The sequence below is a fragment of the Polypterus senegalus genome, chromosome 1, assembly GCF_016835505.1.
Source record: "Polypterus senegalus isolate Bchr_013 chromosome 1, ASM1683550v1, whole genome shotgun sequence".
In the NCBI taxonomy this organism is placed as follows: Eukaryota; Metazoa; Chordata; class Cladistia; order Polypteriformes; family Polypteridae; genus Polypterus; species Polypterus senegalus.
The window spans coordinates 277,417,274-277,434,250 of NC_053154.1; the positions used below are offsets into that span (position 1 = coordinate 277,417,274).

Sequence of the window (16,977 nt, forward strand, 5' to 3'; positions counted from 1 at the left end):
ACGTTTCGAATAATTAAATGGTTTCTATGATACATCATGTAGAAAGAAGTTTCCGTTTTCTTACTACAATTTCAATACTCTCTCTTGTCATCTGATCATTAGGCCCGCCTGGATGACACATTCATTAATATAAATTTCAATGAATGATTTATTAGGTATTGAAAACTGTGTAGCGAAATTTTAATAATGTAGGAGTGATATCACTTCACAAACTAAGGAAGATTTATGTTGCTTAATTGTATTGTTTAAATCGTAGGTTAAAGGTAAAAGTTCAGCGGTCAAGGAGACTTTTTCACGTGCGACCGAATTAAAGGTAGGTGTTTGTGTTGAATACAGTGACGTTTTACACATAGTTCATGTGTTTTTTGCATTACATTTTTTAAACTATACTGAAACACATCTGCTGAGCTTTTTTGCGAAATGCCGCATGCGAATGACAAAAGGAAACGCTTTCTGTTTGCTAAAAATACTAGACAAGAATGCAGAGCTGTGTTTTGTGTCTCACTGATCTTGAATCTGGTCGCTTGATGACTCTCTCCGTCTGTAGGAATGTTGCTGCTGCCGTTGAATCTGCGCACCGCTGTGGTTTGTGGCTATCGGACCTTGTGCCATGGACCGTCGTGGAGAACAGTCGTACAGGTCAGTATGCTGCTGGTTTCTCGGGGGTCGGAGCACATGGAATCGGGGCCCGGGGAGCCGGTGGCGGTAAAAGAGATACAGACAAATGTTAGTAAAAGCTAATCTCGGAACTGCAGAGACTTGCGCTTGAATTCCAGTGCAGTGTCTCGGTGGAATTTGCACGGTGTTCGGTTGCGATTTTTTTTGCTTCCTCTAGATTCATCCACTATGCAACACATCCACGGGGGATGCAGAAACCAGTGGGTTTCGTTGTGGAGGTCCAAAGCCTGAATAAATGGGGAGGCCTACGTCAGGAAGGCACCCGGTGTAAAAATTTTGCCAGAACAAGATTCGGACACGAATACAGATTTCCGTGTCTGATCGGTCAGTTAAGAACGGCGCAGGGTGAAACACTGCTACTGTTGGCCGATGGACAAGAAGATGGGGAAGGCGTGGCTGGAGAGTGGATGTGAGGGTAGGAATTTTGAATGTTGGCAGTATGACTGGTAAAGGGAGAGAAGGAAGGCTGATATGTTGTGCGTACAAGAGACTAGATGGAAGGGGAGTAAAGTCAGGTGTATCTGAGGTGGACTCAAATTGTTCTGTCATGGTGTAGATGGGAGGAGAAATGGGGTAGGCGTTATCCTGAAGTAACAGTCTCTCAGGAGTGTTTTGGAGGTGAAAAGAGTGTCTGGCAGAGTGTTGTTTATGAAGCTGCAAGTTGAAGGTTTGATCAAGTCCAGTTGAGGAGCATGCACTGGTACAGTGCGTTGCCTCACCCACTACATGGCAAAACAACTCGGGATCCCGGTTTGCAACGCCCCAGGCAGACACGCGGTCCATTCCCACCCTCCGGAAATGACTCTCTATCTGCCACAGCCAGGTGTTACGTGGGCGACCCCTTGGCCTGGTGCAGCCACTCGGGTCCCCAACAATATGGATTCTACGAACTGGATCACCCTCGGGGAAACGCGCTACATGGCCGTAGTGCCGTAACTGACGCTGATGGTGAATGCTATTAGTGCATATGCACTTAACGTAGGATGTGTGATGGATAAGAAAGAAAGAGAATAATTGTGGAGTAACTTGGATGAAGTGGTGGAAAGTGTTCCCAAGGGAGAGAGAGTAGTGATTGGAGCAGATTTGAGTGGACATGTTGGTGGATGAGGAGGTGATGGGTAGGTATGGTGTCAAGGAGAGGAATGAAGAATGTCAGAGTGTTAGTAGAATTTGCGAAAAGATTGGACATGAATGCGGTGAATATGTATTTTAAGAAGAGAGAGGAGCATAAATGTACAAGAGTGGAGCAAGATGCACACAATTGATTATATCCTATGCAGGACAGTCATTCTGAAGAAGATTGGAGACTGAAAGTAGTGGCAAGGGAAAACGTAGTTAGAAAGCATAGGATGGTGGTCTGTAGGATAATATTGAAGTTCGAGAAGAGGAGGAGAGTGAGGGCAGAGCCCAGGATCAAATGGTGAAAGTTGAAAAAGGAAGACTGTAAGGTAGAGCTCAGGAAGGTGGCCAGACAGGCACTAGTTATCAGTGAAGAGGTACCAGATAGTTGGTTTCTGGGCAACTGCTGCAGAAATGGTAAGGGAGACAGCTAGAAGGGTACTTGGTGTGACATTAGGACTGAGGAAAGAGGACAAAGAAACCTGGTGGTGGAATGGGGAAGTACAGCAGAGTATACAGGCGAAGAAGTTGGATTGTCAGACAGGAGTAGATAGGAGATAAGGCGTAAGGTGAAGAGAGAGGTAGTGAAGGCTAAAGAAAAGGCGTATAATGAGTTGTATAAGAGGTTGGACACTAAAGAGGTAGAAACCTGCAACGATTAGCTAGACAGAAAGAGTTGGCTTGGAAATCAGGTTAGGGTGACAAAGGATAATGATGGAAACATACAAGTGAGAATAGTATGCTGAGCAGATGGAAAGTACTTTGAGAGGTTGATGAATGAAGAGCATGAGAAAGAGAGAAAGTGAATAAGAAATGTAATGGATTAGCAGGGAGTAGTAAGGCCAGCTATGAAGAGGATGACGAATGGGAAGGTTGTTGGCCAGAACACATACCTGTGGTCACATGGAGGTGTTTAGAAGAGATGACATTGGAGTTTTTAACCAGATTGTTTAATGCAAGCTTGGAAAGTCAGAGGACTCCTGAGGAGTGGAGAAGATGTGGGCTGGTACCAATTTGTAAGAATAAGGGGGGTAAGTAGTAACTACAGAGGGATAAAATTGATCAGCCACAGCAAGAAGGTATGGAAAAGAGTTAAGGGTTAAGAAGTGAGGTGATGGTTAGTGAGCAGCAGTATGGTTTCATTCTGGGAAAGTGCACTACCAATGCAATATTTGCTCTGAGGGTGTTGAAGTGGTATAGAGAAGGCCAAAAGGAGTTGCATTGTATCTTTGTGGAACTAGAAAAAACATATGACAGAATGTTTAGAGAGCAGTTGTGGTATTGTATGAGAAAGTCAGGACTGGCAGAGAAGTATGTAAGAGTGGTACAGGATATGTACGAGGGAAGTGAGACAATGGTGAGGTTTGCAGTAGGAGTGATGGATGTGATCAAGATTGAGGTGGGTTACATCAGGGATTGATCGGCTCTGAGCTCTTTCTTATTTGCAGTGGTGATGGACAGGTTGATTGAGGAGATTAAACCGAAGTCCCCTTGGTCTATGATGTTTGCAGATACACCGTCAGCATTGCACTTTCAGATCTAAATACTAGTGTGGTGAGTTGCTCGTGTACTAAAGTGACTATAGCTGCAGGTGGAAGTTACTATTGCACATTATTGTGCTAAGTAGAGTTGTGTTGCAGTACAACCATCTATTAGCCAGTGAAAGCGCTGTGAAAAAGGTGTCTGTTGTTACGGTTCTGAGAGGCAAGTTCATCGTACCATGTAAATGTCACTGAGAGAATTAAACTGAATAATAAAAAAAAAATAAATAAAAAAAAGTGCTAACTTTTACAAGTAGCCAAAATTTACACCGGATGTTACAAACTCAAATGAAATGTATGGGTTTCATTATATTATAGTAATAATAATAGCAGCTCACTACTGAAAACGTGGAGCACCTTGAACCGGCAACCTTCTGGTTATAAGGCAACAGTTCTTAACTCTGCACCATCCAAGAATACATATCAACTTTCCGTCGATTGAGTTTGGGTTTGTAACTCGTTGACTGCAACGTGTAAAGCGATTTTTTTTTTCTTTCCTTTGGTTATAATCTTGAATAAAAGCACACCTGTTTATTTGATATGTACACTTCATGTCATTTTTAGTATAACATGGGAAATGTTTTTACTTTAGGTATTTGTTCAGCATTTCTTGCCTCGCATTTCTTTTCATCCTACACTTACCCAGATCATTTTAGACATGGAACAGACATGAAACGTTTGTATTCTAAGTAACAATATATTATTTTCCCCTTTACAACTCCTGGCACCTCACACGCAGGTAAAGAGCCTTGAGCTGGGAGAACTTTTTGCCCGATTTGAGCCCCGTTTTGGGGGCTATGGGTATTGGGAAAGCAGGCTGCTTGTGCTGGATGACACATTTGCAAAACAAAAGATGCCGATGAGGAGAGGTGCAATTGAATTTAAGGTGGCCCAGGATTACGAGTTTTTTCGTATGCTTCAGGGATTCTATTTATTTATTTATTTATTTTAAATGTAAACAAAATGCAACGTAAAAATGAGGCGCACATGGCAATAAATTATTATAAATTACACAGTGGGATATTAAAAGAATAAAGTATATATAATAGAAATTAAAAAATAAAATGTGCCTCATCCTTGTATTACTTCACTTACGTCCATCCGTTCTCAATGTAAACCATGGTTGCCACAACTACTATATCCCTCCAAAACAATAGCGAGGAATCCGTGTTTTGGTCTTGGTGTTCAATTCCTCAGTGTGACCAATTATCTAATGTGGTATTTGACTGTTTATCCGGTACATACTTTATGACTGACTGAAACTGCATTATGACACTACCATATACCTTCTCTTTCCTTCACTTTAATGTAAGCCTCCCGATTAAAATGAAAAGGCACATACAGCCTAGCTGCGACCAACAGAAAGAGTCTCCCCAGCCTACATACTTGCACCAATGCACAAAAGCAGAAACATATATATATAACACCAGACCAACCAGCACAGGCAAGATGCTTTAGAACAAAAAAAGACAACATATAACAAACCACAGAGCAAATTTATCCAAAGATCAGCGGCAGCAAGTCTTGCACCTAGACAGTGAACGAAAAACGAATTACAAATACAGCCTTTCTGAAGAGCAGCGGAAAACTACTAGACAACAAGAAACATTATGACGGAAAATCTACAGGCATTTCATAACACTGACAACTCAAAACAAGATATTCCCTTTATATTATGATGTAGGCAAACCTGTTTGTTTAGAATATTGTATGACTATCACCAAGCCACAATGGCAAACGTTTAATGACGTCTGAGTTTATTTGCCAGGCCCTGGTTTTTACCCATGGCCAGTTGTCCTCTACATTTATCAGAGTTACATCGAAACCCCGGTTAAATGTACAGGTACTTGTGGGTTACACACAGCGGAATATTTTTGATTGATGGTAACGTTTATGAAACAAATTGTGTTTTATGACAATTATTATAGACGTCGGTATACAACATTACCTGATAGCCACACTTCACACATACTGACTTGCAGATGAGCCCTGCATTTCCCTTCTTATCCAATATGTTCTGTTAACCTGTTCATGTTAAACTTTGTATTGTAAATATTCATGTTGTTGTAAGTGACTATAATAACATCCCATACTAATCATGTGACTATTCTAATATTGAGTCCTGTCACATGTCACTACTTACTAAAATACTCTCCTTTCTTACTGTAATTTGAGATTTACTTCTCTACCTCATCATTTCATTAATGCTTTTACTCTTGCAAAAGTTTTGCTAGCATGATTTGCTAGAAAAGGTATTAAAGTAACTTTTCAATTTCGCCATTTCCAGGCTTTGGCTACATGAGATATAGCCACAATGTCCTCCTGTTTCAAAGACCTTTGAACGTTATGCTCTATTGAAGTTAGAGCTGAAGGCCTTTCCAAGCAAGCAAGCAAAATTTTATCTGCTGTAAAAATGAAAAACCTCTGTCACCAGAGACAGCAGTGATAGAAAAAGTCAGACCTGCAAAAGAACAAAATTTTGATTTCTTAGACCCTGCCTTACTGTTACCCACTCGCCCTTTAGCTGTACTCGTGCTGACTGAAGCTAAATATGAAATGGCCAACTTGGCTAAATGATTAATGAAAAGGTGCTGATCACATTTAACATTCCTAAAAAAAAAAAAAAGTGATGTTTATCACAGACACTCGCAACAGAGATTGGGAATCCCTAAATGGGATTTTTTTTCTTGTGGTGATGTAGTGTGTCAATGCTAGGCTTCAAGGGGCTTCCTGCAGTTGAGTAGCTGTGTAAATGGATGCCCCTGGGGGTGATGCTAGGTTACCTGCCTTGCCCGACATTTTGCTATGTCTTGCTGTTAAGGACCAACATCCTGTCCACTGTCAGTTCCTGCTTTACCTCAATGATGCTACACGCAGTTCTGGCTAAAGTAGGTTCTGAAAGTGCAACATTTTTCAAGTTGTACTGTGACAATCTGTTAAATATTCGCAATGTTATCAGTTAATCCCTGTGTACTATACTCGCAGTGATTTACAGAGGATTGGGGCTTGTGTTCTATAGAGGAATTGCACCTACCTTGTGTCATATGGCTGATGGGACTGGCTCCAGCTTCCAAGTTAATCTGCTTAGGCTAAAATGGGTAGTTTTTCATTTCCTGTACCACACTATGATGATGAAGTGAATGCTGAAGCATGTTCTATGAGGCAAAACTGGAAGCCCTTGAAATATGGTCATTACTCCTGAGACCCCAGGAAGTTTTAGAATACCTTCGAAAGATTAGGTCTTGCAGACGGATCAGGAATATGTTCAGCACATGCAAGAGCTTCTCTGGGAATCGGTAAGTCTGCTCTACCATTCATGGCTTTTTGGCTATGCCACACTACAGAACTAACACATTTAAAGAAGGAAGAAAGATAGCTGTACAGAAAACTTGTGAGGTGAAAATTCACAATGTAGTTTTCTTTTTTTTTGGACAGCATAATCCTAGATGTCGACTGTGGCTTGTACGGAGGAGTCAAAGCAATGCTGTGTCAGAAGCCAGTGTCCATCCTGCAACAGTTCCTAATGCTACCACGAATCGTATAGTGGGGAGATGGCTTATAGCTTGTAGTGGGATGGTGGCTGGTGCAGTGGTACTTGGAGGTGTCACAAGGTGAGTTTTTAACAGTTTCTTTATATGTCAAGTTTAAAGTTTTACAGTACTTTTTTTGTGATTTTTATTTGCTAATCTTTATTTCTATGGTAAGTAAAGTCTGGCAGAAACACACATTTTATAATCCCGTTTTGAATATTTTAGAATTGGGGATGCTCCAATCGACCAGTCTATTTTCACGAAGTAAAAAATATGCTTTTAAAAAAAAAAAAAAGATTTGTATTGTGTTTTGTTGTTTGATACCGAGTGTCAAACAGCATAGGTTTGGTAAGAAACAAATACTGCGTAATTAAAATGATAATCCATATTTTATAATTACATCTCAAGAATTAGGAATGTCTAATTGATACACTGAAGAAAAACATCCATTCATCCATCCATCCATTATCCAACCTGCTATATCCTAACGACAAGGTCACACGAGGTCTTCTGGAGCCAATCCCAGCCAACACACTCCACACAGGGAGGACCCGGGAAGCGAACCCAGGTCTCCTAACTGCGAAGCAGCAGCGCTACCCACTGCGCCATTGTGGCATCATGCTCCATTTAAGATTGTACTCGTGCTTCTGGGTGGGTTTATCTCTAAGTACAGTACTTTGCTTTCCCAATTTCCCAATGGGAAAAATGGTTGGATAGCCTTATTTAATTGTATTTATTTGTTAAATTTTTTTAATTTATTTGTTTTTAAAGTACGGATGATCACATGAACTGACATCCCATATAGTTTGTACATTCAGTCAATTTTTTTGTAAACATTTATTTCAATAATGAGAAATTTTGCCTGAATAGATTGATTTTGGTGTTTGAGGAAAACTAGGAATAAAACGGTAAAAACATTAAGCTTTTGTAATACAAAATCCAAGATTTGCTGCTTGTTTGACGCAGAAAATATTTAAATATAATATTTAAATTTTTTTGTGCAGATTGACGGAGTCTGGTCTGTCCATGGTTGACTGGCACCTGATCAAAGAAATGAAACCACCAAGTTCACAGGCAGAATGGGAAGCAGAGTTCCAGAAGTACCAGCAGTTTCCAGAGTTTAAGATGTGAGTTTCAGAGGTAAAGTAGTTGAAGTAACAGAATCTTTCATAACAGTATAAATTTGCACCACATTTGTAAGTCAACTAACTGCTCTTCGCTTTGGTTTACAGATACGTTTCCTATACCATTGTACTTTTTGAAATCTGGCCTGCCATTTCTTATTTTCTGTTTGTTACATATGCCCAGTTGCTTTTGGAAATAGAAGTTTAACTTGATTTAACAAGAAATATCCATCCATTTGTCCATTACCACTTATACTGGTATGGGAAGTATTATTAAATTAATCCTCCTTTTATGTGTGTTGCATCGTTTATGCATCCATCTTTATCTCTTGTGCAGATGTCTTTATTTTTATTTAATTTCTTCAAAACTGGTTTACATACCTTGAGATATTTCCAACTGCATGGTTACAATATGAATTTAAATCTTATGTTCTGACACTGAACAATCAAACTCTTGTCAAAATGAATTAGAAATTCTATGGATTTTTAAATAACACTAAATGAAACAAATATGTGACTACTTGAAAGTAGTTCACTTATGTGGAGAGTAAAAGTTTAATAGCTGTCTTAGGCCCATATACTGTATCCCCAGACAACAAAAATATCAAAATATGATCCAAACGAAGTACAGTAAAGTCCATTATAAAGAAACTGAAAATTTATGGGGCAGTTGACAGTCAGTAATACAGTATGTGTGTGTATGTTTTATATGACACAACTTTGGTATCCTACAGTTCAGGAAACCATAACAACTGTGATTTCTCTATTTTGCAGTCTTAACCACAGCATGACCCTCTCAGAGTTTAAGTTTATTTGGTATATGGAATATTCTCATCGCATGTGGGGCCGTCTTGTTGGTCTGGCCTACATTTTGCCAACTGTTTACTTCTGGAGGCGTGGATATCTGAATCGTGGAATGAAGGCATGCGCTGTTGGTCTTTGTGGTTTTGTTGTCTTTCAGGTAAGAATCGGAAACTTTTAGAGCTTCTTTCTGCATGAACTTTGGCTTGCTGTTTTGCACAATCATTTTCAATTTTATCATTAAACATTCATTATTGGTGAAAATATACATTAGAGTACATTTGACTTATTTGGCTGATGTATCCAAGGCAACTTGCAACATTTAATATACAATTGGTTACTTTATTTTTGTTTTTCTAATTGGAGCTCAGACAGATCCAGTTAATTGCTCATGGTCCAAAGACTTAAACACTACACCACACTGCCTTTTGATCTATTAATGACTAAATAATAACGCATAACCCAGAATTCTTCTACTTTAAAATTAAATTGTTAGTATCTATTAGAAACAAACTGTAAAGTTATTTGGCATCTAGATTTATTAAGAATTGTGTATCAAAATCATTTTTATAGTGAAAGTGGCAGTAATGTTACCTTCCTTCAGTAAGAGCAGATTTTCATTACAGAAACTCTGATGAAATGGCTTCCACATTGCTCAGCTGCACAAATGAAGGATACATATGTAAGAAGAATGCTCCATTTTTGGTGTATCAGCTCTTGAGTCCCATCAAAATTTCTGGTTAAGCTTTAGTCTGCCTAACATCAATAAAGTAGGGTCGACTACAAATGGGTGAATGATTTGCAGATGTCACTAAGAATGTTGAAATAGCACATATTCAAGAAATAAATTTTATAAGCGCTAGAAAATCTTCCCTTTTAATATTATATAAACAAGTGTAAATCGGCAGGGTTAAAATATGTAGGTGTAATAATGAGTGACGCTGACCTACCAATACATATCACTGAAAAGACTTTTTATTGTATTCCAAAGTTCCAAGCAGTGTGCATAATAAAGGAAAAAAAGTTAAACCAATAAATTGGCTGTAATTTGTTTGGTTATGTCAAAGAATTGCTGACTGTGAATTATACTTTTTTTTTTTTTCTTTCTTTCTTTCTTTAAAACCAGACTCTTCAGTGTGTTATTGAAAGCCTCATTTTCCTCATTTTAAAATGCTGCATGCAAAAATTTAGGTCAGTGTCATACAAATGTGACCTGTGGGTATAATAAACTGGGTTGAGAAGACCAGCAGTGTACCCCACTTTAAAGGAGAATGTTCGTCTACTTGAATCTCCGGAGTCTTGGACAGGGAAGATGTTTGTGAAGACATTTGCTGAGTTAATATGGTAGAACCCTGCTAGGTGGTGATTGAGAAATATGATGGAAATAAAGGAAGCTCGAAAAGATTTTTTGCATTAGTGGCTGTTTTGTGGGGGAAGCAGTACAGTAATTGAAATAGATACTCTGACCAATTCACACACCAAGAAATAATGGATGGAGAATTAGGGAAACATTTGTTGTTTAACTACTGTGAATGGTCACCTTTTTGTGTAACTTCTTTTGAAATTCAGATTTATTTATTTATTTGGTTTTTTCCTCTTCTCAGGGTCTTCTTGGGTGGTACATGGTAAAAAGTGGCCTAGAAGAGAAACCAGAATCCTATGATGTTCCGCGAGTCAGTCAATACCGCTTGACTGCACATTTAGGCTCAGCACTTGTCCTTTACTGTGCAAGTTTGTGGACTGGTCTTACATTACTGCTGCCTCAACAAAAGGTTAGTTAACAACTGGACCCAAGTTTGCTACTTTATAGAGCCCTCCTTGGTTCTAAATAACTAATGTAGTGCTTAGTGTAATGCACTAGTATATCACTATATTGGCAATTCGGTTTTGCCTCTGCATTAAATAAAGTGCTGTTTTCCATATGAAATAGTATACTACATATTTTACATAGCTTTATATATGCAGTACCTGTAAAAAGTATTCGCTCCTGTCCCCAAAAGTTTCCACATTTTATTATTGTAAAACATTGAATTACAGTAGATTTAATTTGGCTTTTTTGATAGTGATTAATAGAAAAAGACACTCTAATGTCAAAATGAAAATGGCAGTGCAGCGTGTTCTCAAATACAAATCAGAAACAAAAAATAATCACCATTTCAAGTCGGTAAGTAGAAGATGCGCCTTTGGCAGCCATGACAGCCTAAAGTCTGTGTGCATTGGTCTCTATCATTTTTGCATATCTGGACACTGCAGTTTTTCTCCATTCTTGTTTGCAAAACTGCTCAAGCTCTGTCAGGTTGCATAGGGATTATGAGTGATTAGCTTTTTTCAAGTCCATATACAAATTCTCAATTTTTTTGATATCTGGACTACACTCAAGGACATTAACATTGTTTTTAAGCCATTCCTGTGTGTAGCTTTAGCTTTAATGCGTGGGGTTGTTGCCTTTCTGCAAAACAAATCTGTTCTCCTGAGGTGCAGGTTTCTTGCAGACTGCATCATGTTTTTCTCCAGGATTTCTCTGAATTTTGCTGAAATCTTTTTTGCCCTCTATGCTCACAAACCTTCTTTGGGCCAAAGAAGCATTGCCACAGCATGTTGCTGCCACCACCAGGTTTGTTCTCTGTTTAATTATAGGACTGTTAAAACCAATTGGCAGCACCATTGATGCTTTAGGTATATGATGATAAAGGGGATGAGCCCTTTTGTGATCAGCAATATTATGTTTGATCGGTGTCAAAAAATCCAAATTAAATTTACTGTGATTCAATATTCTATAACAATAAAACATACAGTAAAAACTTACAGGGGAGTCAATACTTTTTACATGCACTATAGCAAATGTATGTACTGTATTTAAATACCTACAACAGAATTAGATGTTCAATGCTAATAAGTGTTTATTTGCTAGGACATCTTATATCCGTGTTCTTGTTTTTATTAGAAATTAACATGTGTGTTCAAGTAGTGAAATATAGTTTGTTTCCCTCACATTCTCTGAAATTTGCTAAAGTGATGTTTAGGTATGAACTTTATGCTCATGGCCAGGGAAATTATTTCTAGTGACCATGACTGCTTGTGGCAGTTGTATACTGGTTTTGACAGAAAGCTATGGGGTATCCAATGATATTGAACATTTGCTCTATTATAACATTTCTCAAGAGCTGTTTTTGACACCTTACATATCAATCGGGAGCAAAACTGGTAACATGCTTTATATTAAACATCTCAAATCAGTGATTTTTAAGTGGACCTAATTCTCAGTATTTATTTCCCCAGTTGCCAAATGCACAACAGATTGCTTGGCTCAGGAGATTTGCTCATGGGACTGGAGGACTTGTTTTTCTTACTGCACTCTCAGGTAGTTTTTACTGATTAGGCAATGTTTACACCCTCAGCACACCTGATGACCTTGCACTGCTTTCATGCTGTTATACATTTAATCCAGTTATTTGCCATTTAGGGGCAGCTGCAAAACATTAGCGCTTTGTGGGGGGAAATATAAATAGGTACCCTGTTTTAAAAAAATAAAAATAAATAATAATATATATATAATATTTCTCCCATTTGAATGCTAAAGTAGGACCTTAATTAGAGCTGTGAATTAACAAAGGCCTTTGAAAGTCAATGACGAGAAGCAGTTTTATCAAGATGAATGGTCCATTTTCATGTAAGAGTGCATTTAAACAAAAGCACGTCAGTTAATTTCTGCTAACGGTTCTGATCTTCTACTGTGCTGCCTCAAAATAATACTTGAATTTAGGTCACAAACATTTGCATTATGATTGTTTTAAATGGCTGATATATCTTGTTGTTGCCATACAGCTTAATAACAAATAAGAAATATGTAATTCTGTTTTACACAAGACTTTCGAGGCTAGGTTCTTAAATAAGGCTTCTGGTGGAAAGGAATAACCTGGAAGTTCTCCTAGATTGTCTTTCCAAGATAAGCTGATATCTTTTAAGGATTTGGTGGGTTTATTTATTTAGTTATTTATTTTTTACTTCAGGATGTCCCTTGGGTTGTTTTATTTAGTATCTAGGGTTGAATGATGTGACTGAGTAGAAAGAGAGGAATAAAAAAATGAGGTATCTGAAGGTCTAAATCTCTCTCACTCCTTATTTCCCAGTCATTCTATGCACAGTCAATATTACTGACAGTGACATTTAACCAAACTAGTGTATTATGGATGCATTTATTGTATTATATTAAAATGAACACTGTCTGTATTTTAGGTGCCTTTGTTGCAGGCCTGGATGCTGGCTTGGTATACAACTCTTTCCCCAAGATGGGCAACTACTGGATACCAGATGACCTGTTGTCTTTTTCTCCTACACTCAAGAATTTTTTCGAGAATCCTACAACAGTGCAGTTTGATCATCGAATTCTAGTTAAGCTTAATGCTTCATTTTACTAAATATATTTTCTGTTACTTATGTGTTATATTTGCTATTCTGTTTCATAGATGGTTATTTTGATGTACCAGTGTCTTTTATAATATGCAGAACTACATGATTTTATAGATGTGGGCTCAAATCCAGGCCTGTTGGTTGTATGTGAGGAATTTACATGTTTTCCTGTCATACTGTACTTTCCTCCATATGCCAAAATCTAGTTTAACATTGGTCTCGTTTTTGGTCATGTGTTTGTGGGTGTGTGTCAGTGTGCATATTTGCATCACTGCCAGGTGAAAGACAGTCCTCCTGTCCAGTTTTAGTTTATGCCTTGTACTCACTGCTGCTAAAACAGGCTTCAGGTCCTCCAAACCAAACCTACAATGGAATTACCAGGTTAATAAAATATTAATTTAAATAATAACGTGTAATGCACATCTATGAACCTACAGCCCCACCCCAATTCCTACCAGAATTTTGGCTATTTAAATATGCATATCAATATAAATAGCCCCTTAGGTTCAGTGCCTTGTTAAGAGAGAATGGCAAAGCATGTGTACAAGAGAAGATTTTCAGATAATGCAAAATGGAGGTCCTCCTCAGTGAAGTCGAGGCAAGAAAAAATACTAGTTGGTGTCTTAAGCAGTGGTTAAAACGACAAAAGGAATTTGGTGAAGTGGCACAGCATGGCAGAGGCACTGAAAAGTTCAAGTTCAAAAAGTCGCCTAATGCCAGAAATAAATAAAATTGTCAGATATTAAAGTCAGTGTTAAAAGGCAAGTCACAGGCCACCTTCTCAGTATCAACACCACTGGAGAAGGTGGCTGAATTCTGGGGTTTACACCATTTGAGTAACACGCTGTTGCAGTTATTGGCGAAGCAATTATCTGACTCGCCACAATATTAATGAAACGCATTTTCGCATCACAGATAAATTTCACATTAATAGAGTGGAAATGCTTTTTATTTACATAAGCAGATTCATTCTCTGAAGGTGCCTTTATGGCAATGTGCATGTAGTTAATCACTTCAATTACATTTGGAAAATGGGACGTTGCTGCGAATTGCACTTTTTTTCCTCAATCAACAACATTGTAAGAAAATCTTGTATGTCTGGATGTCAAGTGGACAATACCATCCCATACAGCTGGCATGGCAAAACTCAGTGATGACTGAGAAATACCCAGTCAGTCAGCCAGTTCACATTGAATAGCTCCTGTGGCTAATAACCAGGGGGTTGACAGGACTTTCAAAGGACCAGGTTGGGCAAAATTCCTCAAAGTCTGCCTGTGTAAAGCCAGCGCCAGTTCAGCACACAGCTTCAAGAGGATAGCTCTTAGGAACTGAAATTGACTTAGAAGCCTGTTACCATCATGGGACACAAAATCAGTACAACGTCAAAATACGTGTTCTCTTCTAATTCTTCAGTTTGTGATATTTTACAACAATGCCAAAGCAGTCATGGTAGTTGAAATAGTTGAGCCATTATATGCACCATTGTATTGTTTCAGATTTGATTACAATCAAGTGCCTTAAATATGTAAATGATATGCAATTAATCGTGGTGTATTTGATAATGCCTGTGTCACTGATGCAAATATTTAAAAAGAAAGGGAAATCACACAGAAATAATAGCACTGTTTTGATGCTGGGTGCCACCCGTTTATAAAACCAAGCGTGGTCTGAGGCCGCCGTCAAAATGTGCATGGTGTTACACCAAGTTTAGTTTTTATCCATCTTGACGTGAGCGTGGAAATGGGCACATGCAACATTTTTGTGCATGAGCATCAGTTATACATGTAAAATAGTTGGTTAATAAATACATTGAAGGAGAATCTGGGCACAGGTACTGTTATTCATGAATTGGCATCTTGGACTGAGGTAGAAATTCTGCATACTTCCTAGTTATGAGCAACTTTATTCTGTGTTATTTGGATGACCATCTAGTGTATTTTCTGCAGTATATTGGAGAGTCGGCTTGGAATGGAGTCTGGACCATAATATCACTGGTATATTGTAATGCTAATAAAATATAATCTACTAGCCAACCCGCGGCGTAGCATACGCCGCATAATCAGGCCGCTTTTTAAATGATTTTTAAGCACAGAGGAAAAAATAAACATTTGAAAAATCCGTAATTTAATAAACCACCAAGAAAAGTAACATTGCAACAATGCATGCTACGAAGCAACATACAATTGTCCGTGACTGAAAACCGGAGGTGCGCCTTCTCCTTCCAAAGCGGCGACGGGTTGAACGGCGCCGCTCAGTACGCACTGCCCGCTTATGTGCCCGCCCCCAACTCCCTACCTGAGTCGCTTTTGTCTGTGTACAGTCCACACTCACCTGTGAGTCACGTTGACTGTTCATTTTCCAAACACCGCCTCAGTCGGTTTCCACGTTGACTTTTCATTGTTCTTTGCGGTTCTGGGTGCTTTTTTATATATAATCCACCAAGTCACCCGGGGGGGGTTACAAAGGGCAGGAACGTAATCAGTGCGAGCGTATGATCCGCACGTACTGGGAATTTCTCGTTCGTGGGGAACAATTGCAAGCCACGGTCTGCATCACGAATGGGGTTCAACGGCTTACCCACGCCAGGTAGACACACGTTGATCCATTCAGTGTAGCGCGTGCGTGCAGTACCCGACATACAAGTGCATCACAGATCTGTTAATGCTCAATCTCACGTGGCTGAAAGCCACTTGTCCCTGTAAGAATTTGGACGCCGACCGCTGTTGGGTCGTGTAACTATTTAGCAGGCGGAGTCTCGCTCGTTGGAAATAAGCATCCAAATCGCTCCACTAAGTAAGAACTGCCATGCACCACCACCCACAGAATAAAATACAGAATCGTCCCGTATTTGAGAATGAAATTGCGCGTCCCGTGGTCTTGGCCCCCAAGGGATGTGCCCCCGCTGCAGTATGGGTCCCTTATTTGTTTGTATTAAAAGTGGTAACCCTACCTGTGACTCACGAAGACTTTTCATTGCTCTGTGCGGTTTTGGCTGCCTTTCTATATATAATCCACCAAGACACCCGACCACAGGTGTGTACAAAGTGCAGGAGCATAAGAAGACGCATGTTTGTCGCGGATGCGAATTGCTGTATGTAGCGTGTAAAACAGTTTGCTATGAGCAACAGTTTCACAATGACATTTCTCCAAAACCCGACTGACAGAAACAAACAGTTACCTGAAGCAGGAATTTCTATAACATTGAAAGAAGTGTTGTTTCTATGAAATACATTTGAAGCGGTAGCCATGGAGGGCAAAAGAATAGTCAACGTGGCTCACAGCTGGGTTTGGACCGCAGCACAGACCAAAGCGACTGAGTATGTGTTTAATGAGCTGTTTGATTTGGCGGCAGTGGTCTGAGGTGCGTTCCTGAGCACGTGGGAGGAGGGGTAGAGTTTGTGGGCGGGCTTCGCTGTTCCTTTCGCATGGTTTTTCATGGTGGACGTGGTTGGTGTCGAAACCGAAAAGAATAATGAAAAGTCAACGTGGCTTAGACGTGTTTTGGACTCCTTGCACAGACGAAAGGGGCTAACTGGGTGGTCGGTGAGTTTTTGCGTCAGGGCACATGGGTAGTTAGCGTGAATGCGTAGAGAGCGAGGGTAGACGCGGGCCGGTGAAAAAGGAGTGTTGTTGGGCAGGAAAACGTCTTCCGTGTTCCTGCAGGAGCATCTAAGAAGACGCGTGTTTGTCGCGGATGCGAATTGCTGTATGTAGTGTGTAAAACAGTTTTCTATGGTGCAAGCGGTCATGCGTTGTAACCGAAAACTCGAAGAC

The 16,977-nt window shown here is 39.4% G+C and overlaps 1 protein-coding gene across 3 annotated transcripts in view; it reads left to right on the forward strand.

Moving 5' to 3' along the window:
* Positions 1-155: 155 nt before the first annotated feature.
* LOC120542516 (cytochrome c oxidase assembly protein COX15 homolog) overlaps positions 156-16,977 on the forward strand; it is a 29,313-nt gene continuing 12,491 nt past the window's right edge. Inside the window, exons 1-8 of one of the 3 annotated variants that reach the window (XM_039775041.1) lie at positions 156-313; positions 548-639; positions 6,774-6,949; positions 7,873-7,995; positions 8,767-8,953; positions 10,398-10,565; positions 12,073-12,154; positions 13,030-13,184. In XM_039775041.1, coding sequence (XP_039630975.1) covers positions 550-639; positions 6,774-6,949; positions 7,873-7,995; positions 8,767-8,953; positions 10,398-10,565; positions 12,073-12,154; positions 13,030-13,184 — 981 coding nt within the window. In that variant the 5' untranslated portion in view covers positions 156-313; positions 548-549. The other 2 variants (XM_039775048.1, XM_039775055.1) reach the window with 2 other exon arrangements.